Source organism: Mustelus asterias, chromosome 17, assembly GCF_964213995.1.
Source record: "Mustelus asterias chromosome 17, sMusAst1.hap1.1, whole genome shotgun sequence".
Lineage (NCBI taxonomy): Eukaryota > Metazoa > Chordata > Chondrichthyes > Carcharhiniformes > Triakidae > Mustelus > Mustelus asterias.
Window position 1 is genome coordinate 8,795,404 of NC_135817.1, and position 27,886 is coordinate 8,823,289.

General features: G+C 41.8%; 1 protein-coding gene across 3 annotated transcripts in view; it reads left to right on the plus strand.

Annotated features, from left to right (window-relative positions):
- Positions 1-26,335, plus strand: part of LOC144506314 (TSC22 domain family protein 1-like) — a 220,445-nt gene extending 194,110 nt beyond the window's left edge. For 2 of the 3 annotated variants that reach the window (XM_078232262.1, XM_078232263.1), the window contains exons 2-3: positions 20,382-20,433; positions 24,626-26,335. In XM_078232262.1, the coding sequence (XP_078088388.1) occupies positions 20,382-20,433; positions 24,626-24,874 (301 nt within the window). In that variant the 3' untranslated portion in view covers positions 24,875-26,335. Of the gene's footprint in view, positions 1-19,327; positions 19,684-20,381; positions 20,434-24,625 lie in introns of those variants that run through there. The other variant, XM_078232264.1, reaches the window with a different exon arrangement.
- Positions 26,336-27,886: the final 1,551 nt, after the last annotated feature.

The following is a 27,886-nucleotide window of genomic DNA, read 5'->3' on the forward strand; positions in this document are numbered from 1 at the left end:
ATAAAAAAAAAACATTGAGGCACATCTCCTATCTTCTCTCTCATCTTCATTTACTGGGAACATTATTTTAACTTCTCCCTGTCCTCTCGCCTTTTTCTTTAAACCTCTGTCTCTCTTGCTTCGCACAGGGTTTTTGCACCCTTTTGAGTTTCTGCTTTTTGTGCAGGCAAATGGGACCTTTATTGGTCCCATTGGTCATGTGCATGGGCCTGACCAACATAAAAAAAATCTAAACCTTACATGTGCGGCTCTTTCCCAGTCGGCGCATGCACAGGAGGCTAAAGATTCGTCGAGTCTTAGAGATGCTAACCATAGAGCTGGAGACAAAGATTAGTTTTGGTTTAATTATATGAATTTTGCATTGTCTTTCACAGCACAATGGTTGGGAACCACTGCTACAGTAATATTAGGAAATGGTTAAAGGCAGATGTAATATGCACTGACAGAAGCATAATGAAGGAAGTAAACTATGTACACAAAACTAGAAGAATCTCCATCTCGCACGTTCCATCTTTGGCCTGCCACTACACTGTTTCCATTAAGTTTGAGGAATGGCATCTCTTATTGCTGGGCACTTAGCCACTGGCCAATATTGTCTTAACTTCCAACCTTAACCAGAGTTTCCATTTTCTCTTCAGCTAAATGTAGGATGGGTGTCTACCTGTATTTTCAAAAACATGTAGGCGAACAGGTTGGTGCTTGGGTTGGAGTTGCATAACTGATCCTCCCTTCTCTGTTGGAACACTTTGCTGGCAATGTAGTCTATAGCCTTGGTGTTGACCTTTTTTCTTCCACCAGACCCTTGGACTATTGGAACTTTTTCCACATAACCTTTTTACCTGAACGGTTTCTTTTAAGACATTTGCCTAATGTACAAACTGTTTGGAACAAAACAGAAACAAGATTAAAATTAGCAAAACATCAACTTTCCACTCAATGAAATATCTAATGCTTTTTTTAAAAATTGTCTTTGTTTTAATAGTAGACTTTAATTTATTGGTAAAGTCATCTTTAAAACAGGACTTTTGCTTGAAATGTTCAGAACAAAGACAATTTTCCAGCCTAAGCTAGATAAATAGCTTAATAGCACGTTCAGATTAATTTATTTTGAGCTACATTAAAATCACAACCATAAAATCTGGTCCTGGAATCCAAGGACGTAACTCTAAGCAGTGTATAGTCATATCACCCGAACTGGTTTATTTCAAGTACAGTGGGATTTTTCATTAAAATCATTTGAAACTGTGAAATTTATCATCATTGTCCATCTTTGATTCCCACAGAAAAATTGTTACCTTCTAGTTTCCTGTGTTGGAATTCTCTCAACTTAATATTTCTAGTAGGAGCCACAAATAAGACATTAAGGAACTGCAGATTGCTGACTCCTGACTTAACCAATTTTTAGGACTTCCCATTCTACTTGGCAATTCCCCCTTTTATCTCTTCGCATATTGTTGTCTTGTAAGAGTTTTTTTCTCTCACCATATTTCCTTTTATGGCCTGTGTGTTTCATTTCTGCCATTAAACCATTCCTAAATGCTAATATTGCAATATTAGAATCAGAGGATCCCTACAGTGCAGAAGGAGGCCACCCAGCCCATCGAGTTTGCACCGACCCTCAATGACAGAGTACCCCACCCCCTCCCCAGACCCCCACATATCTACCATGGCTAATCCTACACAAGTTTGGACGCTAAGAGGCAATTTAGCATAAACGATCCACCTAACCTGCATGTTTTTGGACTATGGGAGGAAACTGGAGCACCCAGAGGAAACCCATGCAGACACGGGGAGAACATGCAAACTCCACACAGATCCCTGCTGAACCCTACTAGTCGCTGAATGCCAATCAGAAAAAGACCCATTTATGCCTTTGAACATTGACAACTCTGATTTGGAAGGTGATTTGGTTCTGGTATTTTTACGTCAAACATTCTTCATGGGTGAAAGGAATCATCTCAACAACATGCAACTATTACAAAACAAGCTTATGAAAGTTTGTTTTATGCAGACATCTCTCTCAATATTGTACATTGCAAGAAATAAGCCTTTAAAATGTTGACTCTTGTTATACCAACCCAGTCTATCAACATTTGCACAGTTAAAATCCTTGTCTTTTGTCATTTCTGTAATTATTTTACTGAAACAAATTTTTAACCTAAACAACATTGTTCGATAGTGTGATATTACTTGCCTTTGTGTAGTCAGGAGGTGATGGGCATCCTGGGTCTCTGGTGAATCGTAACCGTTGATAAAGAGGTCCTTCATCCTGAAACATGTTTCCCACTCATAAAGGTTGCAAGTTTTTGCTTCCCAGGAAATTTACTCTTCCTCTGAAAGTCCTCTTCATAAATGTGAGTTTAAAAACTCTTGGTGTCGAGGGATCCAGATTGTAACAGAATTGTTGATCAATACCTTATAAAAAGGAACTGGACTAACGTGTAGATAGTTGTGATTAGAAAATGTTTCAGAAAAAAATATTGAAGAAGCATCAATTTTCCTCCAGCTCCAGCCCTGAAAATATCACTTGTGCATATTGAATGGAGTTTGCTGGAGCAATGCTCTTGGGATCTCAGATAGTCTTTTCTCATTCTGTCGTCTTTCTGGAAGTGTTTCCTTATAACTGGCTTGAGTGGATGTTGGTCTATCCAATTAAATAAGAAAGGAACTGAAAATGGAAGAATTTGTACAGAAATTTAGCTGAAGGCCTTGGATTATAAGAATTATTTGATATCAGTTAGTTTCATTCAAGTGCTAATGAGGTTGGTGGAATCTATTATAATTGTCATCTAACAGTCAGTGTGCTAAGAGGTTATCAACTGGAGATATGATCAACATATTGGACATGTGAACAGTAAACGCTTATGATACAATAATGCCAGTGTGTGTCCCTTATTAATGATGACCGTTTCCAACAGAAAAAGAGCATAAGTTCATGGTGGATGGGTGCATTGTGCAGACCTCAGCACTAAATATTTGAAATAACCATATTCTGGACAGGGAGAAGAGGCTTTTTTTTAATATCCCACATCTTCACAATGGCACGGTGTATCTGAAAAACCTTTCACTATTGCTGTCTATTTAGCACAGCTTTACTTTATGATACAGAAATCAGTCTGGATTTGGATCGATGAAAGGATTTCGACCACTGTTCTAGATTCAGTGGGGATGGCAATTGGGGGGCAGGGAGGTTGATAAATCTCCCAGCGTACACTTGTATGCAGTTTATTGGTAGATCGGGGCACCTACGCAATGACACCCCTAGCAGTCTGAAGCCAGATTCCTGGTGTGAATAGGCCCTGCCCCACCTCTGCTACTGGCAGGAATCAGATTATGACCTCTGTATTGCACCGTGTGCCGTAAACCCATGTAACTCATGAAACTAGAACTAGAGGGCACAGCCTCAAAATAAAGGGGGGTCAGTTTAGGACAGAGTTATGGAGCAACTTCTTCTCTCAGAGGGTGGTGAATCTCTGGAATTCTCTGCCCACTGAAGTGGTGGAGGCTACCTCATTGAATATGTTTAAATCACGGATAGATGGATTCCTGATCGGTAAGGGAATTAGGGGTTATAGGGATCAGGCGGGTAAGTGGAACTGATCCACTTCAGATCAGCCATGATCTTATTGAATGGCGGGGCAGGCTCGAGGGACTAGATGGCCTACTCCTGCTCCTATTTCTTATGTTCTTAAGTAACTTACCTCACTGGAAAAATCGGCGAGAAAACTTTAATTTTGCTTTGAGTCCTGATCTTTCTATTGCTATTGAAATGTAGCCTGCAAGCTTGCACTTATCCGTTGTCATCTCTTCACACTCATTCCACATCTATATTTCTTTCAGCTTGGTAATTTATTGTCTGTGAGCAAGTTGATCCTTGAAGCTCTTGTGTTGGCCTCTTTGAAAGTTGGGAAGTTGTTCAATTGTCAAATTCACTTGTCACTCTCCATGGAATTACAGTTCTTATCACAAATAATTCACAGGTGCTCCCATCTTCCAATAGGTTGCTTCCTTTTTACCTTTCCAGCTGGATAACATCTAATTCCATGACTATTTCTCACTGTAGGTTGCACTTGAAACAACTTCTAGCTTCAAGTTAGGCAAATCTTCCAGCCTCCTCTAACTCTCCAAGAACTGGTTCAATTTGAGTGTGAGCTCCAACCCTTGTTCCACATGGTCAGTGGTAGAGCCAGCATTTTGCCTACTTAGCATGCAGGTCTGGCGCTTCTATCTCTTGCTCTCTACTTTTCAGTTGGCCACAGACCACATGGACAAAATTGCAGCTACTGCTCTTTGTGATACTCCTGGGTTTAAAGGGAAGCCAGCAACCGGATTTCAAAATGGCTCCCTCTGTTCTCTCTGCCATGGCAACAGGAAACATATTGGCTTTGCAAATAAGTAGAAATGTTCGATTTCATTGATCCCAACTTCCTTTCATCATAGAAGTAAAAAGAGTGCTTACAGCACAACTGTTTACAAGTTAATAACTAATAACACCTTTCTGGGACTTTGAAAGATGTAAGGTCTACTCATTGAGGACATAGAAACTGCTGTAGTTGTTCTCGAATATAAATATTTTGCACCTCCCTCTCAGTCACACAATCTGGTCTGATCTCTTAGCTATCAACCACGGAGGCTTACGCTGACGGCCAAACTCCACAAGTCACATGACTCCTTTCAACAATTCTACATTTAAAACTACAGTCCCAAAATGTAGTAATCACATAAGCTGCTTTGTCCAAGGTGTTGTTGAGCATCTCGGGTATTGTTAGTGACATTCATCCATGCCAGTGGAGAATATTCCCTCGCACTTCAAACTTGGGCCATGTCAATGATGGACAAGCTTTGGGGAATCGGGCAATCAGTTAGTTGCTGCAAAGTTCTCAGCCTCCAGCCTGTTTTTGTGGCCACAGTATTTATGTTGGTCAAATACAGTTTCAGATGATGGGAAGTTCAGTGATAGTGATGCTGTTGAATGGAGGGTAGCTAATGTAAGCCCGCTACTCAAAAAGGGAGGTAGAGAAAAAACAGGGAACTATATAGGCCAGTGAGCCTAATGTCGGTCGGTACTGGGGAAGTTGCTAGAGTCCATTATCAAGGATTTCATAACTCGGCATTTGGAAGACAGTGGTGTAATCAGACAAAGTCAGCATGGATTTACAAAAGGGAAATCATGCTTGATGGATCTATTGGAATTCTTTGAAAATGTAACTAGTAGAGTTGACCAAAAAGAACCAGTGGATGTGGTTTATTTAGACTTTCAGAAGGCTTTTGACAAGGTCTCACATAACAGACTACTATGTAAAGTGAAAGCACATGGGATTGCAGGTGGTGTCTTGAGATGGATAGAAAGCTGATCAGCAGATAGGAAGGAAAGAGTTGGCATAAATGGGTTTTTTTTCTGATTGGTATTCAGTGACTATTGGGGTTCCGCAGGGGTCTGTGCTAGGACCCCAATTGTTCACATATATCAATGATTTGGAAGAGGGAACCGAATATTTCCAAATTTGCAGATGACACCAAGTTGGGGGGAGGATGAGCTGTGGAGAGATGCTTCAGCATGATTTGGACAGGCTGTGTGTGTGGGCATATGCAAGGCAGATGCAATATAATGTGGATAAATGTGAGGTTATCTACTTTAATAGCAATAAGAAGACGGATTATTACTAAAATGGGTGTAAATTGAGAGAGGTGGAAACTCAACAAGACCTTGGTGACAATCATGCATCAATCACTGAAAGTCAGCGCGTAGGTGCAGCAGGTCGTAAAGAAGGCAAATGGTATGCTGGCCTTCATAGCGAGAGAATTTGAGTATAGGGATAGGGATGTTTTGCTGCAATTGTATAGGGCGTTGGTGAGACTACACCTGGAGTATTGTGTGCAGTTTTGGTGTCCTTGTTGAGGAGGGATGTCCTTGTTATAGAGGAAGTACAGCAAAGGTTTGCCAGGCTGATTCCTGGGATGGCAGGTCTGTCAGGGGCACAGTGGTTAGCACTGCTGCCTCACAGCGCCAAGGACCTGGATTTGATTCTGGCCTCTGGTCACTATCTGTGCGAACTCTGCACATTCTCCCCGAGTCTGCGTAGGTTTCCTCCGGGTGCTCTAGTTTCCTCCCACAGTCCAGAGATGTGCGGGTTAGGTTGATTGGCCATGCTAAATCCTAGTATCGGGAATTAGCAGGGTAAATACGTGCGGTTGCAGGAATAGGGCCTGGATGGGATTGTGGTCAGCACAGACTCGATGGGCCGAATGGCGGCGGCCTTCTGCAGTGTAGTGATTCTATGAAATGTGAGGAAAGGCTAAATTGCTTAGGATTATATTCACTGGAGTTTAGAAGATTGAGAGGGGATCTCATAGAAACTTATAAAATTCTAACAGGGTTAGACAGGGTCGATTCAGAAAGAATGTTCCCAATGGTAGGGGAGTCCAGAACTAGTTTGAGGATAAGGGGCAAATGGGGTCATAGTTTGAGGATAAGGAGGTAAATCTTTTAGAACTGAGGTGAGGAGAAATTTCTTCACCCAGAGGGTGGTAAATGTGTGGAATTCATTATCACAGAATGTAGTTGAGGCCAAAACGTTATCTGATTTCAAGAAAATATTAGATACAACTTTTGGGGCTAAAGAGATCAAGAGATATGGGGGGAAGGGGTGATCAGGATATTGAATTTGATGATCAGCCATGATCAAAATGAATAGTGGAGCAGGCCCGAAGGGCCAAATTGCCGCCTTGTTTCTATGAAAGTGGTTCAATTCTCACTTGGAAATGACCTAACACCTGAATGGAACATATGTCCATTACTATTTATAATCCCAAACCAATATGCTGTCCATGCCATTATGGGCTCCATTGCCTGAGAAGTTGCAATTGGAACTGAACAGTCTGCAATCATCTGCAAACATCCTCTCTTCTGACTTTATGATGGAAGGAAGATTGTTGATTAAACAGCTAAAATGATTGGGCCAGGCATCCTGCCATGAGGAACTCTTGCAGTGATGATTTGTCTCCAGCTCCAAACAGATTCCTTTTTGCTAAGTTTTATCCTGAAGAGTTTTCCTTCCTCAATTCCTGTTGATCTCCAATTTTGCTGGGGCTGCAGAGCTTTGACCTGACCGGTTTTGGGAGCACTTACCTTTGTCACTAGCATGCCGTTTCCATTGTCTAGCTTGCATGTCTTCTGTTGTAACTTTGCCAGGTTGCCATCTCATTTTTAGCTATGTATAGTGCTGCAGTCTGTACGCTCACGTAAACTCATTGAACCAGTGGTGGTCCACTGGCTTTGTTAACGTTAGTGAGGTGTGCCAGACCAGGAGGTTACAGATTGTGATGGAGTATAATTCTACTGCTTCTGACAGCCGACAGAGATACATAGATGTCTGTTTTTTTAAGTTGTTAGATTTGATCCATGATCCGTTTGGCATGGTGGTTGTGACAAATTGCAATGGACAGATCCATTTGTAACCGGTAGATTGGTGAAGATGAGGTCAGTGTTTTCCTCCTGCTGGTCTTCTCACCATCTGTCGCAAGCTCAGTCTGGCATTTGTCCTTCAACTCGGTCAGTAGTGGTGGTCAGCAACTCTTAGTGACTGATCATTGAAGTTCCCCAATCCAAAATACTTTTGTGCCCTTGCTGCCATCCGTGTCTCATCTAGGTGGTGTTGGAGGAGTACTGATTTATTGATTGAGGGAGGATGGAAGAAGTTAAATCCACTGCCATGAGCCATCATGCAATCCAGACTCGATGTTGATGGCTCACAAAGCCACTCTCTCCTGATTCCTTACCACTGTGCTGTCAGCTCCAGTCAATCTGTACTGCTGGTAGGACAGGACATATCAAGGATGGTAATGATGGACGTTGGCCATAAGTTTTAATTCTGTAAGCTTAACTGTTGCTCCAAAGGACAGCACTCTTAATTTTAGCACAAGTCCTCAGGTTTTAAATGAGGAGGATTTGCAGGTACGAACGAGCTGCGTGTGCCTCATGTCTCGGTGGACGCAGGGTTGTCCTGTTCTAAACACCTTGCACTTTTCTGTAGTGACTTATTACAAATGATTGGCTTTCCAGGCCATTTCGGAAGACAGTTGAGAGTCATGTGTAGATCCGGTAAGGGTGGTAGATTTCCTTCCCGCATTTTCTTCCCCATAAACCAGATGCATTGTTTATGACAGTTTCATGGTCACCATTAGAGGCTAGCTTTTTATTCCAAATTTAACCCCAGTTGCTGTGATGCAATTTGAAAGCCATGATTGAACCTGCCTCCACCACACTTTCTGATCCTAACCACTTAGTGCCCAAGAAAAGTTTTTCTTGCTGCTTCCATTGGTTCTTTTGCCATTGCCCTTAATATGCCGTATGGTTCTCAACCCTTTTGCCACTCGGAACTATTTCTCTCTAATCTGTCAAGTCCCCTCATGATTATGAGCATATCGATCAAATCTCCTTTCAATGTCTCCTCTTCAGGAGAACAACCCTAACTTACAGAATGAGAAGAGTTTTACAGCACGGAAAGAGGTCCTTCAGCCCGTTGTGTCTGTGCCAGAAATCCTATGTCCCAATGGGTTCTTCCTGTCCCTCAACTTCTAATACCCAAAATCTGAGCATCTTTTCCCCCATTGCTAACTGTAGCCTCTCCTTCGTGGTCAGGATGCTGCCCAGTTGTCTTTAACAGTCTTTCCTCCTGATCCATTGTCTCCATGATGGCAGGAGAGTGATGATGCCCTGCACTACTGTGTATTTACTGTACTTCACTGTTTAAAAATAAGGGGTTGCCTGTTTAAAACAAAGTTGAGGCAAGAGGGTCAAGAGTCTTTGGCACACTGTTTCTGAAAAGGCAATGGAAGCACAGTCTTTGAATATTTTTTAAAACCGAGCTAGATAGACTTTTGGTAAGCAAGGGGGTGATAGATTCTCGGGGAGGGGGGCCAGTGGAGTAGGCGGGATGCAGATTTGAGGCTACAATCAGGTCAGCCATGAAGCTTCAATCTATACACATGACTGAACCTGGAACCATTCTTGTACATCTTGTTTTGCGTTACCTCCAAAATCTTTACACACTTCCTGAAGTGTGATGCCCAGCATTGTACATAATACTCCAGTTGAGGCCAAACCAGTGTTTTACAAAAGTTCTTCATAACTTCCTCACTTTTGTACTCTTGTGCCTCTCCTCTGCAATGTAGCTAAAACCCAGAATCAAGCGCAATTTCCTAGACGTCCGAACCAACAGATTGTAGGAAGTAAGGATAGGCAACAACACCTCATCCATGATCATCCTCAACACTAGTGCTCCGCAAAGCTGTGTCCTCAGCCCCTTCCTATACTCCTTATACACCTCTGACTGTGTGGCCAAATTCCCCTCCAACTTGATTTTCAAGTTTGCTGATGACACCACTGTTGTGGGTCAGATCTCAAACAATGATGAGAGACAGTACAGGAAAGAGGTAGAGAATCTGGTGAACTGGTACGACGACAATAATCTCCCCCTCAATGTCAACAAAACGAAGGAGATAGTCATCGACTTCAGAAAGCATAGTGGAGGGCATGCCCCAGTCTACATCAATAGGACGAAGTAGAAATGGTCGAGAGCTTTAGGTGTCCAACAACCTGTCTTGGTCCCTCTATGTGGACACTATAGTTAAGAAATCCCACCAATACCTCTACTTTCTCAGGAGACTAAGGAAATTTGGCATGCCCGCTACAACTCTCACCAACTTCCACAGATGCACCATAGAAAGCATTCTTTCCTATTGTATCACAGCTTGGTATGACTCCTGTTCTGTCCAAGACAGCAATAAACTGCAAAGGGTCGTGAATGAACATAGAACATAACAGCGCAGTACAGGCCCTTCGGCCCTCGATGTTGCGCCGACCAGTGGAACCAATCTAAAGCCCCTCTAATCTACACTATTCCAATATCATCCATATGTTTATCCAATAACCATTTGAATGCTCTTAATGTTGACGAGTCCACTACTGCTGCAGGCAGAGCATTCCACGCCCTTACTACTCCCTGAGTAAAGAACCTACCTCTAACATCTGTCCTATATCTCTCACCCCTCAATTTAAATCTATGTCCCCTCGTGCGAGCCATCACCATCCGAGGAAAAAGGCTCTCACTATCCACCCTATCTAATCCTCTGATCATCTTGTATGCCTCTATTACGTCACCTCTTAACCTTCTTCTCTCGAACGAAAACAACCTCAAGCCCCTCAGCCTTTCCTCATACGATTTTTCCACCATACCAGGCAACATCCTGGTAAATCTCCTCTGCACCCCTTCCAACACTTCCACATCTTTCCTATAATATGGCGACCAGAACTGTACGCAATACTCCAAATGCGGCAGTACCAGAGTTTTTTTTACAGTTGCAGCATGACCTCCTGGCTCCGAAACTCAATCCCTCTACCAATAAAAGCTAACCGTACGCCTTCTTAACAACCCTATCAACCTGGATGCCAACTTTCAGGGATCTATGCACATGGACACCCAGATCCCTGTGTTCATCCACACTACCAAGTATCTTATCATTAGCCCAGTACTCTGTATTCCTGTTACTCCTTCCAAAGTGAATCACCTCACACTTTTCCGCATTAAACTCCATTTGCCACCTCTCAGCCCAGCTCTGCAGCTTATCTATGTCCCTCTGTAACCTGTCACTTCCCTCCGCACTGTCTACAACTCCACCGACTTTAGTGTCATCTGCAAATTTAAACAATACATTCTGCCTGTCAATGGTTTAAATTATTGTTTATGGAGGTATTTTACAGTACTATCGTGCAGAAAGAGGCCATTTAGCCCATTAAGTCTACTGGGGCTCTCCAAAAGAGCATCCCATCCAGGCTCTCCCCACTAGCCCAGTCCATCACGCAAACCAGCCTCCCATCCATTGACTCTGTCTACACTTCCCGCTGCCTTGGAAAAGCAGCCAGCATAACTAAGGACCCCACACAACCCTGGACATACTCTCTTCCACTTTCTTCCATCAGGAAAAAGATACAAAAGTCTGAGGACACATACCAACCAACTCTAGAACAGCCTCTTCCCTGCTGCTGTCAGACTTTTGAATAAACGTACCTCACATTAAATTGATCTTTCTCGACACTCTAACTATGACTGTAACAAATTCTGCATTCTCTCCTTTCTTTTCCCTATGTATGGTATGCTTTGTCTGTCTAGTGCACAAGAAACAATACGTTTCACTGTATACTAACATGTGACAATAAATCAAATCAAAAAATTTGCCTTTTTAACCACTTTCTCAACCTGCCCTGCCACCTTCAACAATTTGTGCTCATATATCCCCACTTCAATCTGTTCCTTCCTCCTCTTTTTGAGAATGTTGCAAGAGAATAATTTAGTACCATGTGTCTGTTTTGCATTTGTGTTCCATTATACTCTTTAAAGGAGAAGGAAAACATTGGCCACATTTTTCCTCCCATAACTTAATTTTCCACTTAAATGTGGTTTCTCAATACATCAATGCAGTTGGTTGTGATGTGCCCCAATGTCTTCCCGCCTCCTCCTTCACAAATTTCATTCTCAGTTGAAAGATGAAATTAGAATTGTAGTTGTATCCAAAGGTAGCATGGTGGCACAGTGGTTAATACTGCTGCCTCTCGGCACCAGGGACCGAGATTTGATTACGGCCTTGGGTGATTGTGTGGAGTTTGCACGTAATCACCATGTCTGCGTGGGTTTGCTCCAGTTTCCTCCCACAGTTCAAAGATGTGTAGGTTAAGTGGATTGGCCATGGCAAATGCGCAGAGCTAGGGGGGAGAGCCTGGATGGGATGCTCTTTTGGAGAGCCCCTGTAGACTTAATGGGCTATAGGAATTCTATGGATGTATTAAACAATACATTCTGCCTGTCAATGGTTTAAATTATTGTTTATGGAGATATTTTACAGTACAATGAGAAACTTGTATATCTAACTGGTTGACTGACGGCTTTTAAATTTGTTTACTCTGATTAGTCACTGAGTCACCTCATTTCTACTAAACATTAAGTGTCACTCGATACCTAGTTGTCTCAATTGGTTAAATGGAAAGTCAGGTGAGACAGCAAGATATCAAGTGGCAACTATTCAATAGAATGAGCAGCGAACAAAGAGGCTAAAGGAATTTTGATTGAGAGCTCCAGTATATGTATTACACAGGACAGTTTTAGCAGGGAAGATTATTCAGTTATAGATGGATCCCATATTATTAAATGTTCTTGTTGAATTAGGTAAAGGAGATTCTGAGCAAAATTAAAGGAATGCTGCTAATCGCTTTTGAATGAATTGTTAGTCTGTTAGTGTGAAAGTTTACCCTAGTTTAAACTAGGGTAGGTACAGCATGGTTAGATGCAGAGTGAAGCTCCCTCTACACTGACCCATCAAACAGTGATGTGGTGATGCCGGCATTGAACTGGGGTAAGCACAGTAAGAAGTGTCAAAGCATCAGGTTAAAGTCCAACGGGTTTATTTGGTAGCACAAGCCACAAGCTTTCGGAGCACAGCCCCTTCATCAGGTGATGAAGGCCCCTCACCTGATGAAGGGGCAGCGCTCCGAAAGCTTGTGGCTTGTGCTACCAAATAAACCCGTTGGACTTTAACCTGGTGTTGTGAGACTTCTTACTGTCCTATCAAACAGTCTCAGGGTAGGTACAGCATGGGTTAGATGCAGAGTGAAGCTCTCTCTACACTGACCCATCAAACAGTCCCAGGGCAGATATAAAGAGAGGATAGACAAGCATATGAGGAAGAAGGGAAAAGAAGATGACACGATAAATTTAAATAAGTTAAGATGGGATGAGACTCAAGTGGAGTATAAATGGCCTGTTTCTGTGCCCTATATCCTATTTATGTATGGGAATCTGAACACTGCTGCTCACAATTGTCCAATCCAGTGGGTATAAAAATATTGAAGTCAGGATTTTACATGAAAATGAATTGTTCCCATCCCATGCTTTGAAAGATAAAACATAATTTTGTCCCCTTTCTCTCCTCCTCCATCCCCCCTACCGATTTATATTTTACTGAACCTGTATCTGCTTAAGGTGATAATAGCAGTAATGTGTGACAATCTTTTCCAAACAATTATCTTTCATTGCTTGAAATATCTTTGTATTGTAATAGTTTAATTTAATTCAATGTTCTTAATGTCATTTTGTTTTGAATACACTCTGTTGCATTGGAAATTTGTATTGACATCGTGTGAGCTTTGTTTGATAAGCAATCCATAAATTAGCTTTCATTGTGTTGATTGTGAACAATGGCAACAAGATTCTTATGGGAATCCACGTGACAGAGATTCTATTTAAATCCGGACAGTAAATTGCAGGTCCACTACTTGTTCCCAATTCTTGGCAGTCAGAGGAGCTCTGTAATTAAACTATTGTAGCAGCAGAGGTGAAAATTTTGAGCTGAAAGACATTTCTGGAGAAGTACTTATTGCACTCTTACCTGCAAAAATTTGAATGCCAAGTTCTGTGTCAGTAGAACGTTAGGTTAACTGTAATACTTGTGATGAAGATGATTTACAATTGTACTTTAACTGTTGGCTGATTTAACTTTGGTTAGTTATAGTTTGCGAGCCTTTCGTTGTGTGTTTATTTGTCCTCGGCTGAATGCTGTTCTCCCTGGAAGCCTTCGTTCCTCCACCTTCATATACCTAGTTAATTCAAATAACTGCCACCTACATCCTGTTTATTCCTCACTCCTCTCCGCCGACCTAGTTCCACATTGTCCTCCTTTTCTAGGTTCTTCACAGCCTTGTCCCACTTTGCTTCAACCTCCTCCTATCTTGACTCTCTTCCCATATCCTTTGTTCTGATTTTTGACCTGTGTGTATCCCTCACATCATTGATAAGTGAATCTGTCGTTACCTCAACCCTACCAGTTAGCTCATTAAAACTCCCTTTCCCACTTATTATTCTTTCCGCTTTGGACACTGACTTAAAATCCAACTTTCCAACTCAACTTGGTCACCTCTCTCAATCTCTCTCTTTAGCTCTGCTGTAAAAATGGAAGTTGTAAGGAGTTGGGTTAGTTTGCATGTAGGATCACACAATAACTGTCGGTCCAAATGATGTAAAACACACAGTCTCTGTGTTGAGAGACAAGGTTCTTTTGCTGAAAGTTCTGTGGACAGTAAAACAGAACTTTTAAATCTAAGCCATAGCAACCACTGTGATTTGTTTTACCATTTCCCACACCTGTCCTCCTCGTAACCTCTGAATAGGATTACTAATTTATTGCCAGGTTCTGTCACCGAATGGAAAGGAGGCTTTCAGTCGAAACTAACTCCAAATATGTATTCATGAACTGAAAGGACGCAAAACCTATTTAAGCTGGAGCTGAATGTTTGAAACCCCTCTTTGTCCATCAGGTGGTGTGGCTACTGCTTGGCAAATCAAACTGGGCAGCGATTCAAGTTTTAAAGAATGTGAGGCAATGCTCAATAATAATGAATGCTTTCCTTATAAAGAACAACAGTTAAAAGCTGGGTTCACTATCCAGCTTCCATCCCAACCCACCAAAAAATGCTTGAGTGGTATTTTTCAAACTTAATCATCATCTGGCTCAAAAGCTAATAAGTCCTGGTTTGTGCAGTTTGAAAACTAATCACACATTTTATACCAATGTTTACCTTGTGCTATATTTAAGTAAGAAACTTTTATCAACCTGCAACTCTGCACCCTCTCCTTTCCTTCTCCTCTATGTACTCTATGAACGGTATATTTTGCCTATGCGCAAGAAACAATACTTTTCAATGTGTACCAATACATTTGACAATAAATCAAATCAATCTTTGAGAAATGTATTGCTGTGCCTTCATTCCAGATCTTTGCAATCCCACTTTGACCATCCCTGAGGAGGGATTTGGATGGATGAGGGCGATTCATCCTTTGTATTTCTACAAAATACGTTGTCTCTGTTGGCCTTAGTGTTGGGGCTGATATCAGTGCTATTAGAATATTTCTCAACCAGTGTCCCAGCATTCTTTCCTGTAATGTATATCCAGTTATTTGAAAGCCTCAGTTGAACTTGCATTTTGATTGTGGACCTTCTCCAATGCAGAGGATTAAAAACTGCACATTTGAGCTTGAAGGGAGGATCAAGCAGTTAGTTACCTGCCCTTGGCCAAACAAGTGATGGTCAACATAAAGTATCTCCATTGCAGGTAGGAGGCAGAGCTACCAGCGCAGCATGGTAGAGCTTAAAATGGACAGCAAGATAAAGACGACTCCATCGTTTTTGCTGCTCTTGAAGCTGGGACTGTGAACTAACGGTAGCATTAAATAAATAACCACAGTAGTAGCTAATCACAGGAGGTAGTTTCACTGATTACTTCTGATAGTAAGAGTACCCACCATTTTAATCCTGTACTAATTAAAGTAGTTTTTATCACGGTAATGTATAGACTTTCCCTGACATCAGGGAAGTGTACTGCCAGAATGGTGAAAATCCAATGTTACCATAACCAGTTGTGTGCCAATTCTACCCCGAAATGTAAATCCAGTGAACTGAGCACCAATGGATCAGGCACATTACAGAAAAGTGCTCCAGTTTTCAATGGGCCTATAATCCTGGTGCTGGGAAGAGGGTTAAAAATGAATACTGTAGTACAAACTCTGGGAGCTACTTATGGCCATTGGTCTTCCAAATTCCAAACTAAATGTACTGAATAAAATCAACTATAATATTGTAAATGATTCTGGGAGATGGCTGGTTTAAAAATACCGCCAGTGTTGTACACTGAATGAGTGAGCCCATTGTACTCTTCAGTAAGAATTTGGCTTAGACTTTCTAAGTCGAGATTAAAATATTTAGCAGAGAATATAATGACTTGGTTCCTGTTACGATATCTGCAGTCCAGACTCTTCCATCCTTGCTTCGTTGCGGTTTAAGATGTAAAGATTTAAATAACCTCATGGGCAAGTCCTTTTGAATGCAGTCAGGCACCACTTTGAAGATCTGCCTGCATATGTTTGTAAAAGTTGGATGATGCCAGCCTTGTGTAACTAGCTGCACTGATCAGCGATCTCTGCTGGACTAATAGCCCATATTTTTCTCTCCGATCTTGACTAGTGGATTCTGTACATTTCTGTTTTGTTTCAGATTTTCAGTATTTGTATTTTATTTAAATTGTGTTTATCAAATGTGTTTTAATCCAAAATTCAATCATCAAAACAGCATTTGATTGAAAACCTGATTATAAATGTTCAATGAAAATTAGCCAACCTTTGTTTGCAGTCATGTCATTTTAATTTCCAGTATCTTCTGGGGCTGAATGGTATAGCTGTTCTTATCGACTGGTAGCAAGTTAAATGTGCAGATTTTTGTATAGGAAACTAATGCAATGGTTTTATAATTGAACTCTCAAAAGGCAAGTTCAAAATATAGTACATTCCAGTTGATTTTATTTAGTCTAAATGGTGGTGCAGCAGTGTAGTGGTTATTACCAGGCTAACATTAATCCAGAGAGCATGCGTTCAAATCCCAAAGTGGCAGTTTGAGTTTTAATTTGGGTTTTAAAAACTGGAAATTTCTTCAAATAATCATGAAGTTATCAATTTCTCATAAATGGGTCCATTAATGGGAAGGAAACATGCCATCCTTATCCAGTCTGTCCTGTGTGCGAGACCCCTGACGTGGTCAGCTCTGAGCTGTCCTCTGAGTAGCATAAAACCATGATAAAGAATAACACTCATCCTCACTTGGGTCAGACTCCTGGAACTCCTTATCCAACAGCATTACAGGAACATCTTCACGTGGACTGGAGTGGCTCAAAAGGAGAAAGCTCACCACTCCCTTTCCGAGGCACGGGGCTGGGGGGGAGGGAATAAATGAATGCACTCCGATCTCGAGGATAAAAATTGGTAACAGTATAAGCCATATTAACTTCCCGCGCCCTGCAACATCCTCTCAGTGCCATCTGATTTGATTTATGTTTTGTAAACTATGAAGTGCTCTTGCAGATGTATTAATTCAACTCTGGTCCCTTGCACATCCCTGATTTTCATCATTCCGCCATTGTTGGCTGAGCTTTTAGCTGATCTTGCTCATCAGCTCTGAAATTCACACTAAACCACTATATCTACTTCTGTTCCTTCAGATGGACCTTAAAATCTACCTCTTTGATCAAGCTTTTGGTCACCTATCTTGATGTATCCTTGACAGCAAACCAGATGTGGATTGCTGTCAAAAATTTTGATTGGTAATGCCTTGAAGTGCCGTGGCAGTTTTGCTATATGTGAATGCAAGCTGCGAATGCACAAGGAGAGTTCGTTTTTCTTTTTTTAACCCTTATTAGGAATGTAAAGACCATTAATCCTTTCATATCAGATTACGTCAGTGCATGTCACTGTAACAATCCACGGTCAATATGGGTTGCAGCAAAATGGGCTGTTAATGGCTTTCACCAGTGTTTACAATTAATGGTCGCTTCCTCTGGTAGCATCAGTTATGTAACGCTTGTTTCATATTCTTGCTGGAGTTGAACAGTAGGTGGCAGTATGTCTGTACTATAGAACTGGTGATTGAGTTTGGTAGCGATTGATGTTATGCACAATAACATACAGAAAATATGCACAGTAAGGCTGTAGCATTGAAAGATCTCCTCTGTAAAGACAGGTACACAAGTCGTATTTGAGTTGTGTGTGTGTGTGTAGCCACAGACTTGTAATCAGACTGCAGTTTATTTTCTGCTAAAATTGAGATTGTGTGTGATGAATCAAGTTTTCACCAGCAAAACTTGATCGTTTGAGGCCAAGGCTCAGGGTCTCTTCAGAAATAGTCCATACTAGAATTTATTTTTGGTCAAGTAGATTCCTTTCGGTCCAATTACCATACTTTACAGTCAAATATTTTAATTGAACAATTAACATGAAATTGCTAATGAGTTATTGCACATTGAGGACTGTTATGACCAGACTTTTGAACCGTGTTCCACTACAGTCAGCTTTCAAACTCCCCCCTCTAAACATAGAACATTATAGCGCAGTGCAGGCCCTTCGGCCCTCGATGTTGCACCGACCAGTGAAACCAATCTAAAGCCCATCGAACCTACACTATTCCAACATCATCCATATGTTTATCCAATGACCATTTCTTAGGATATTTGTATATGTTAAAGCACTATATCCCTGCACTCATCGAATTATGGCTTCTTGCCCATCCCTGCTCTTAAATGCATCATCATTGGCAGCTATACTTTCAGCTACATTTTCTCTTTTAAGACACTGATTAGAACTTGTTCTCAACCCAAACGTTTGGTTACCTATCATTCTGTAGTTGGGTTTGAGAAAGCTCCTATGAAGTACCTCAGGACACTTAGCGACGTTAAAGGTGCTATTATTACACGCTGTTATATAAGTGCAAATGATTTTACAGACTGCAACTAGTCTTGGAAACGTCCACTGTCCATGTGCTAGATGGTGGGAATTGAAGATCTTAACTATAGGTTGATAAACTTGTATGTTAATGCCTGGGAGATGAGATCTAGCAGTGATCTAGCAGTATTATTGCTTATAATAAAAAGAATTTGACAAGTTGGGAACAACTCTACTTCGGTGTGGAATTTCAGAACAAAATGACCAGATCTTAAAAAATAGAACTATTAGAGAAGTTATATTTTAAAAGAACTCTATCACTGGCCAAATGATAAAATCAACCATGGATTGAGCTGTCTATTCTTTAGTACCTTTTGTTGCCAATTATTTAAATATTCTTTAAATATTCTGTAGTTTTTAATTTCCACAGTTTTGCTGTTACCAGAAGTTTGCATATCCCCCTCCTCCCCACGCAGTTCCCCCAGATTTAGACAGTAAAATCACCCAAAAATAGAACAGCATGTGAGCAAATGAGAACATTTTGGAAGAAGTGATAAGCAAATCACTTACCACATATGGGTCTCAGAAATAGATTACGTCTATCTGTTAGAGTAAATACAACTCCGATAAATGGGATGTAAAATAAAAACAGTGAGCAAATATTCCTGCAGTGGCTGTTTGTCTTTTCAAATAGATTATTTGCTGGGTTTGAGGGAAATATTTTACGTAAATAGCACGTAATATAATAGATGAGCAGTGACAGTGAAGAAGGTGCCTTGTTTAACATGAAGTGTCCCTCCCTACCTGTGCTTGGACACTTTGCATGCACTGTGGGCGTTCCCCGATGGCTAATTTATGCGTGGAAATTATGAAAATCAGGTACGCTGAGCTACTGCGGCTGTGGCTCCGTGTTCGCATACATTATGCTAATGAGGATCAGGTGAGCCTATTGCGGCGCAGCTAGTGGGCGTTCCTTGCATATGTTATGTTGATTGTGCCTTGGAGGGTTTTTGCTGGGGAGCAGCAAGCGGCAGGGAGCTGTTTGTGAGCAATCAGAACGCTTTCTTTGTGGAGCTGTGTGGAGGTGGATCTCCTGGTCTCTCACTACTTTGCAGCTTCATTCCAAATTACTAATCTCTAACCTTCAGCATCCATTAACCCCTCTCTCCCTCTGCCACCACCGGCTAATCCATCACAGGCAGCAGCAAAACGCTCCGTTTCTCGAGTATTTTTTCTTCTGGAGTAGCATGAATGCTGAATATTATAAGTCACTGGCGATGGAGCTTGGGGTTTACCAGCTGAGAAATTTCTCGATTTCATTCCTCTCCTCTTTGCTTGGAACTGAAAACGCCTCCGTAAAATTAGACAGTAGGTAAATGTCGGTTGTTGGACTTTTGTTTTGGTTTTATTTTAATTTCGCAGTGTTAATGTTTTGTGGCTTTGAGGTAGCAGATACAGTATAGCAAATAACACTTGCATTGCAACAATCTTCGGTGCTTGAAATGCGGTGACAGCTTCTTCCAAATCTCTGACTCTTTGTGGGGTTTTGGGGTGGGGAGGGAAGGTGGTGGATATTTGACAGTGATTTTTTCAGGCTATCTGTGCCTGGAGCTGGGAGCTCTTGCTGTGGGATGTGTGCCTATGGAAATATTGGCGGAGATCAATGCAGGAAAAATGGCTGGCGTCGTCTCCCAAGCCTTGTTATTTTGCCGCATTACAGAGGGGGCATCTACCCCAGAGTCAGCAAAAAGTGAAGATATGGCTGTTTTTGTTTTGAGGCGCAATCCTACACGTTGATCCAGATGCAAACGATGATTAAAATATAAATAATATTGCAGCAAACATGTTTTGAGTGTTGCATCGCCTGCGAGCTGTTTGCGCCTGGGGCGGGGGGGGGGGGGATAAATAAAATGCATCAGTTAACACAAAAACAAGGCGGTTATCAGGTTACAACTGTACATTAGATCTTGGCAGGAGGGACGGCTTGATTTGTCTACCATTCCTCTGTTTTTCTTCCATTTTCAATCGTGATTGTTGCTTTAATCTTGTTTTTTTTGTGTTTCTTTATAGTTCTTCTGGTGCCAGTGTGGTAGCCATAGACAACAAAATCGAGCAAGCCATGGTAAGTCAAGTATTTGTGTAGAAAAGAGGTATTGATCATGCACTAATGTCAGGGAGGAGAAGCCAATTCAGAGCATTTCAAAAACCCTTTACAGGTGAATGGTGGGGGTGAGGGAAGAGAGGGAATGCACTGTTTGTAAGTGGGACCGTGCCAGTGGGAAGAGAGGGATAATTCAGAAAGCATAGGTGCAGCAATGCGGGTTGCACATCCACTGTACAGTGTGCCAGTATTTCCACTGTTTGCCTTCTCTGTAGAGGGACATTTATTCATTGTTCATGGGACATCATTGCATGGATGCTCAAGGTGAATGAGACATCTTTCTGTGTGCATCAGCCTTTTTGCATCCTGACCTCGTCACTCACCCGCTACACCTTTTTTAAAAAGGTACGTTTTTATGTACCTGTAATTTGAAATAATAAAATTTTGATGCCACGGTCGTGCAACTAGGATACCAGTATTTAATATTGTTCTTGCTTGTATAATGTAATCTCTCAACAGTAAACCCTATTGCAGTGCTAGTCCTATGAGTAGACAGATCATTTATGTTAACATGAATGTAAGTTTATGTATGGCACAAGATTCTGATCTGAATGTTGTTGATCAGGCAGTTTTGTTGTGCAGTAAACCCTTTGCATGTCCCACAGGGGAATATATGTGTTTATGGTTGTCAGATTAAGACAGACTGAAGGGGGGGTTAGAGATGGAATAGTTTCGGTGCCTTTGATGTTTTTAACTAGCTGGTCGAGGAGGGATCCTTCAATGTTAAGGTTTTCTGTCTGGGGCTGAATCATAGCCTGGTTGGTGTAAAGTGATTTGAATTCTGCTCTAGAGGGAGACTGGCTGTGGGTTCAGTTGTAGTCTTTCCCATTGTAGAGTCGGTGTGTACAGATTGATTAGACTCCGGCCCGTGGAGCGCTCTCCCGGGGCTCCGCTCGCGCGCTCTCCCCGGGGTTCCGCGCCCTCCCCGGGCTCCGCTCCGCTCGCGCGCTCTCCCCGGGCTCCGCTTCGCTCGGGCTCCGCTCCATCTTCCGCTGTTGCCAGGCGATCTCAGAACCTTAAACCCTGGGCTATAAATAACTCGGCCTCCCATTGGACAGCTGGTAGTGACGTGGCACGGCCTGCGGTCTCGCAGACGTCAGCAGTTGTCAGGAGCGGAAGGAGCAGAAAGAGAGAGAGGGAGGGGGAGAGACACTGGGGGAGGGAGAGGGCGATGAAGGGAGAAATGAGAGGTGGGTCACCGAGTGGACGCCTCTGTAGTCTTCAGCAATCAGAATTGGATAAAAACAAAATACTGTAGATGCTGGAAATCTGAATTAAAAACTGAAAATGCTGAAAAAAACCCAGCAGGTCTAGCAACATCTGCGGAGAGATGGAGTTAATTTTTCCAGTCCATATGACTCCTCCAAACTGGAGAGAGGTAGAAATGTTAAAATCATATAGGTATGCTGCAGCCTGAGCTAGGTTGAGTGCTAGGAAATGTTAATTTCACCTAATACCCCACAAATCCGAAGATGTCCAAAGATATACGGGTTAGGTTGATTGGCCGTGCTAAAATTGCCCTTAGTGTCCTGAGATGCGTAGGTTAGAGGGATTAGTGGGTAAAATATGTAGGGATATGGGGCTAGGGCCTGGGTGGGATTGTGGTCGGTGCAGACTCGATGGGCCGAATGGCCTCCTTCTGTGCTGTAGGGTTTCTATGATTTTCTATGAAGTATTTCACAGATTTAACATAGTAATACAGAAGTTAGAAGTCCGTGATTGGGAGCTGTGGCACTCGAGCTTTCAGTATGACAAAAATGATGATAATTGTTTTGCTTAGTATCTAGAGCATTTATTGCTCGTTGATCAGAAAGTAAATAATCTGGTGTATATCAACAAAAATAATTGGCATTTATAGAGCATTTTTAACATCACCATATGCTTCACAGGCACGTTGACAATTACATTTTAGACCAAAGTACACAAAGTATTAGGACAAGTGGTTACATCTTTATCAGAGGTAGATTTGAGGCGATGTCTTCAAGGAGGAGAGTTGGAGAGGTTTAGGGAGGCGATTCCAGACCTTAGCTGAAGGCACAGCTGGTTAAAATTATGAAAATTAAGTATGAGGTCAAAATTAAAAGAAAACGGGGACTTCAGAGGGTTGTGGGATTAGAAGAGGATGTAGAGATGTTGGGGTAATAGACCATGTGGGAGTTTGAAAAGCAGAATGAGATGTTAAAATTTAGGCATTTCTAGTTTTAAGTCGGCCAAGTACAAGAATGATGAGTGAACAAGACTTGGTATGAGTTCAAGCAGCAGAATTTTGGATGAACTCAATTGAAGGTCAAGGCCAGGCAGGAAAGAATAGTCAAGTCGAGAGGTGATAACAATATGATTGAGGTTTTCAGCAGCAAATGAACTGAGACGAACAGAGATGGCTGATGATACGGAGGCGGAAGTAGGAAGATGGAGAGGACATATCGGGTCACGAGCTCATCAGGGTCCATTAGGACGCCAAGATTGTGATCAGCCAAGATTGTGATCAGGAATGAGATAGTCAACTGTATCAAAGGCTGTGGACAGGTTGAGAAGGATGAGTGATACTTTACCATTGTCGCAGTCACACGGGGCATCATTTGTGGCTTTGAAGACTATTTCAGTGCTGTGGTCAAACCAGAGTGGGTGAGTTCAGACATGAAGCTGCAAGAGAGATGGGCAGATTTGGAGAGTCAACACACTCAAGAACTTGAAAGGAAAATGCAGTAGTTTGCATAGGATAATAGGGGTGAGTATTATGAAGTGTGGGGGTTGATAGCTGTTTTGAAGTGAAGGAGGAAATTACATGATCAAAGGGGATTATAGCATCAGTTAACATGAGGGTCAGGAAGGGGAGCTGGATGGCCAGCAGTTTGGGGGGGGAACAAAGGGTTAAAGGAGCAGAAGGTGTGTCTTGGTAAAGTTTAGGGAGGGCTTGGAGGGAATAACATGAGAAAGCTGCACGTTAGGTGCAAGTACAGTGTATGCACTACTCAACAGGAATGTGTTTCAAAGCACTTGCCCAAAGAGCAGGTTGCAAATATTTTCCCAATTTTAAACTTGTAACCCTTTGGCATCTCATGCTGTTCAGGCTTTTGTTTAAGCAGTATATTATTTTGCATTATATCAGGCATTAACTTGAAACCATGATTGAGAAATTTGAGTTCATCTCAAAAGTGGTTTAATGAAGGATGTAGAATGCACTTGCAATATTTTCTAATGCATATATTGCTCACTTCAGTGCCATTGTTTTTGATCTAATATCAGACCTAGAGTCAGACTGCCCCACTTCTAAGTAACACATGTAGCTCAGATTCCCTTCAGGAGTTCATAGAAATCATAGAAACCCTACAGTACAGAAAGAGGCTATTCGGCCCATCGAGTCTGCACCGACCACAATCCCACCCAGGCCCTACCCCCATATCCCTACATATTTTACCCACTAATCTCTCTAACCTACGCATCTCAGGACACTAAGGGGCAATTTTAGCATGGCCAATCAACCTAATCCGCACATCTTTGGACTGTGGGAGGAAACCGGAGCACCCGGAGGAAACCCACGCAGACACGAGGAGAATGTGCAAACTCCACACAGACAGTGACCCAAGCCGGGAATCGAACCCAGGTCCCTGGAGCTGTGAAGCAGCAGTGCTAACCACTGTGCTACCGTGCCGCCCGTGAGTTGTATGTGGCAGTGCAGTAGCTCACCTGTCTCTGCTTCACTTTATCCAACAGCAACTCTTCAATTAGATGTTTTCTGCTGCTGAATTATACAAAGTGAAGGGAAAATTCATTCTGCTGCCTTTTGGGAGAGTCCAGTACAGCTGGGATATCCTCATTGAGAAAATTGTTTTGTGGTTCCCCACAGGGGATGGTTTTTATATGGGCAGAAGAAATTAATGAAAACTAAAATAACAAGACTTGGCATGTCATAATATTCAAGGTTATGGACCAAATGCTGGTAGATGGGGTTAGGTGAGAGTTCAGGTGTTTCTAATGTGTCGGTGCAGACTCGATGGGTTGAAGGGCCTCTCCTGCACTGTATGATTCAATGAAAGCATCAGATGAAATATGGCCAGCAAAATGTTTTGTTTATTCGAATAAATAAGTTTTTAAAAATGTGTTTTGGTGTCATCAGCTGAGATTATCTTTAATGGGATTAATTGTTTTGCAGGATCTGGTGAAGAGTCACTTGATGTATGCAGTGAGGGAGGAGGTGGAGGTCCTTAAGGAACAAATCAAAGAACTGGTAGAGAGAAATTCTCAGTTGGAACAGGAAAACAACCTGCTGAAGACTCTGGCTAGCCCTGAGCAGTTAGCACAGTTTCAGGCACAGCTCCAGACAACTGGCTGTTCCCCGCCAGTGTCTCAATCAGGACAATCTACTCAACCTACGCCACCAAATGGGGGATCATCAGCTTAAAGTCCTGACTGTACAATCCATTGGAGCCAACGGGCTTTGCAGAGAAGAGAAATAAACTGTCATATCAATCATCATGTAATATTTCATCGCACACCAACAATTCCAAATTGGTAATGGGAACTAGAGTTGTATAAATTCAGAAAGAAACTCTCTTCAGTGTTAAGACGGTCGTCTTTGGCTAAAGGAGTTTGCTTTGAGGGTGTGGAATGAAAGCTTGCTCTCTCAAAGAGAGTGGTTGTATGCACAAAAGAAGAAAAGCAGCCATGCAGATCTGAGTGCTGGTTACCGATCATTGCTCATGCTGTGAAAATGCGTGCACAGTTTTATTTCATTCAACACGCCTATGTCTGTGTGTGCATGCGCGTGTATGTATGTGTGCACCAATATAATTGCTTCCTGACAAGGTTGAGGAAGAAGTGGATCAGAGGCAATCAGATACTAACTGGAGAGTCTGAGGGCCGTGCCCTCCTTTACACTGCTATAGACCACTTTGATTTATAAATGAGTTATGAAGACAAACGGGAGTATGAAGGCAAAGCTGAACAGTATTTAACTTGAACTATAGAACTGTCACCTTGGACCTTAAATTGATAAGTTTGTTATGTTTACACAGCTTTTCCGGGAGGCGGAGAGGTGTAGATTTTTTTCAAGTTAGATGTGACTCTAAAGATTTCGGACAATCCAAAAGATTGTTCATCTAATGTATATTGTGTACGTAGTGTAAGTATTGTGTAATATAGAGCTGTAACTATTAGGTTGTACAGATTGAAATCTTGCTGTTTCACTGATCCAATTGCATTTGGACATTTTTTAATGCTGTTGAACAGAAATGGCATTCGTGAACAATTATGCTGTCCTAAGACATAGCAGGGCTGGAAGAATTTTTTTTGTAAGTTAATGATATGTGACTGGTAATAATAGAAAGTAAGTGGTCCACTGGTCCCATTTCTTATATCTATCAATGCCAAGCAGCGACAGATGCTACACATTTAATGCACTGATAGAAGTGGTGTCTCAGTTTGAGAAAGCACTGAGAGATGAGAATCTATGGGCGCCAGCAGAATTGATTCTTGTTGATGCTTCATAGACCTTAGCTGTTGGTTCAGTCTGTCAAATCTATACTGTAATGGTCTGGTTAGATTCCTTAGGACCCAGGACCCATGGATTCATCCAGCCTGGGTATATTTGTTGCTTCTAGTTGGCTGTTGAATACTACAACAACATTGTGCTCACCAGTAGTACAGTATTTGTAACACCAACAAAGAGTGTGTTTTGACAATTAAGCACTCCAGACCCGAAAACCTCTGTTACAAGCTCTGATTTCTGCTATGGATTTCACATTAACAGTAATAGTGTTGCTTATGTTCTGGTGCATGTTCTGAAACAGTTGTAACACATTCAGTTATACTCGACTACTGCACAACTTTGAAACTTTCAATAAACTCATGTTGGTAAATAATAGACTGAATTGTCTGTCTCTTTACACTGATTTTTATTGGAAACTGCAGCACTTTGAATTGTTGGAAAGAAATGTGATTTAAATATTAACCAGTAGAATTGTTACGTTTGTAATCCTGTCATCAATGAGTTGTTTTGGTTTAGAGTTAACGGCCCTTCTGATGGCCTCACACTGCAGCTGCTTTTCCATGGGTGGAGCTCCAATTGTAGTTTAATGCTCTGCTGTTTCACCAACTGACCATTGACTGCTGATATGGACTTTACAAGATGTGCTCAGTTTGAATGCGTCAACCAGTTAATGGGTTCTGTAATTTCTCCAGCTCTTGAATTGACATTTTGACTCCCCATCCTTCCTTCTCTCAATTTAGGTTGGGTAAGATCTGACTTGCAGCGTGCCATCAAAAGCATTTTAGTAATATATGGCACAATTTCCATTGAAAACCATCAGCGTGGAGCTATAAAGACTGAGACTACATGTTTGAGGTCTTACTGCCAATTTCAGTGTTTTGGGGTTTACTTTCTCAGATCATCGTGTTGAACAGGTCTTCAGTTACTTCTCCACTGTGCCAGCTTTCTCTTTCATGAAACACTGTGCTTGCACAGGCAACATGTTATAACTTGTGACATTTAAAATGAGAAGCCAAAATCTAAAGTGGAGAACTGAAATCTGGTTGACTGTCACAAAATACCACAGATGTTGGAAATCTAACTAAAAATAAAAATGCCCAAAATACCTAGCATGTTGGGCAACATATGTGGTGAGAAAAATGAGAATTAACACTTTATAGATCAGGGATTGGAAAAAGTTAGAAGTGAAATAGGTTTCAAGCAAGTGAAAGGGAGAGTAAAAATCAGAAGAGATTAAATAACAAAAGGTTTTTTTTACTCATTCGTGGGACATGGGCGTCGCTGGCTGGCCAGCATTTATTGCCCATCCCTAGTTGCCTGCTGACAGTTGTGGATCCTTAAAGGACATTAGTGAACCAGATGGGTTGGTCGTGCAGGGCCAAAGGAAGTGATAATGGGAGATTTAAGGGGACAGAAGCTGTGATGAGAAGAGGTGTAAATGACAGTCTATTGAACAGCTGCCATCCAAAAGCAAAATGAGTAAAATCAAAATCTAAAGAAAAACAGGAAACAAAATGGGAGGAGAGGACAGAGTCTGAAACTTGAAATCCAACGCGAGTTCAAAGGCTGTAACTCAGCTCATTGAAAGATGAGGTCACGCTCCTGAGCTCCAATGGAACACTGGAGGAGGCTGAGGGGACACAGGTGGTCAGCCTAAGAGCAGGGTGGAGAATAAAGGTGACGTGACCAGAAACCGGGTGGGGGCTTACACTAATTGTACATGAGTGTTCCACAAAGCTGCCACCCAATCTGCATTTGGTTTGCCCAATGTAAAGCAAGAACAGCCAATCTCGAAGCAGCAGCAGCAACCAAAGTGTAAGGTCAACATTTGCTAACTCTACGTATGGTAAAACACACACCCTGGTATTCCTCTTAAACATTGGAAAGCATAAACAATAAATCCAAGTCATATAACATTTGGTAATG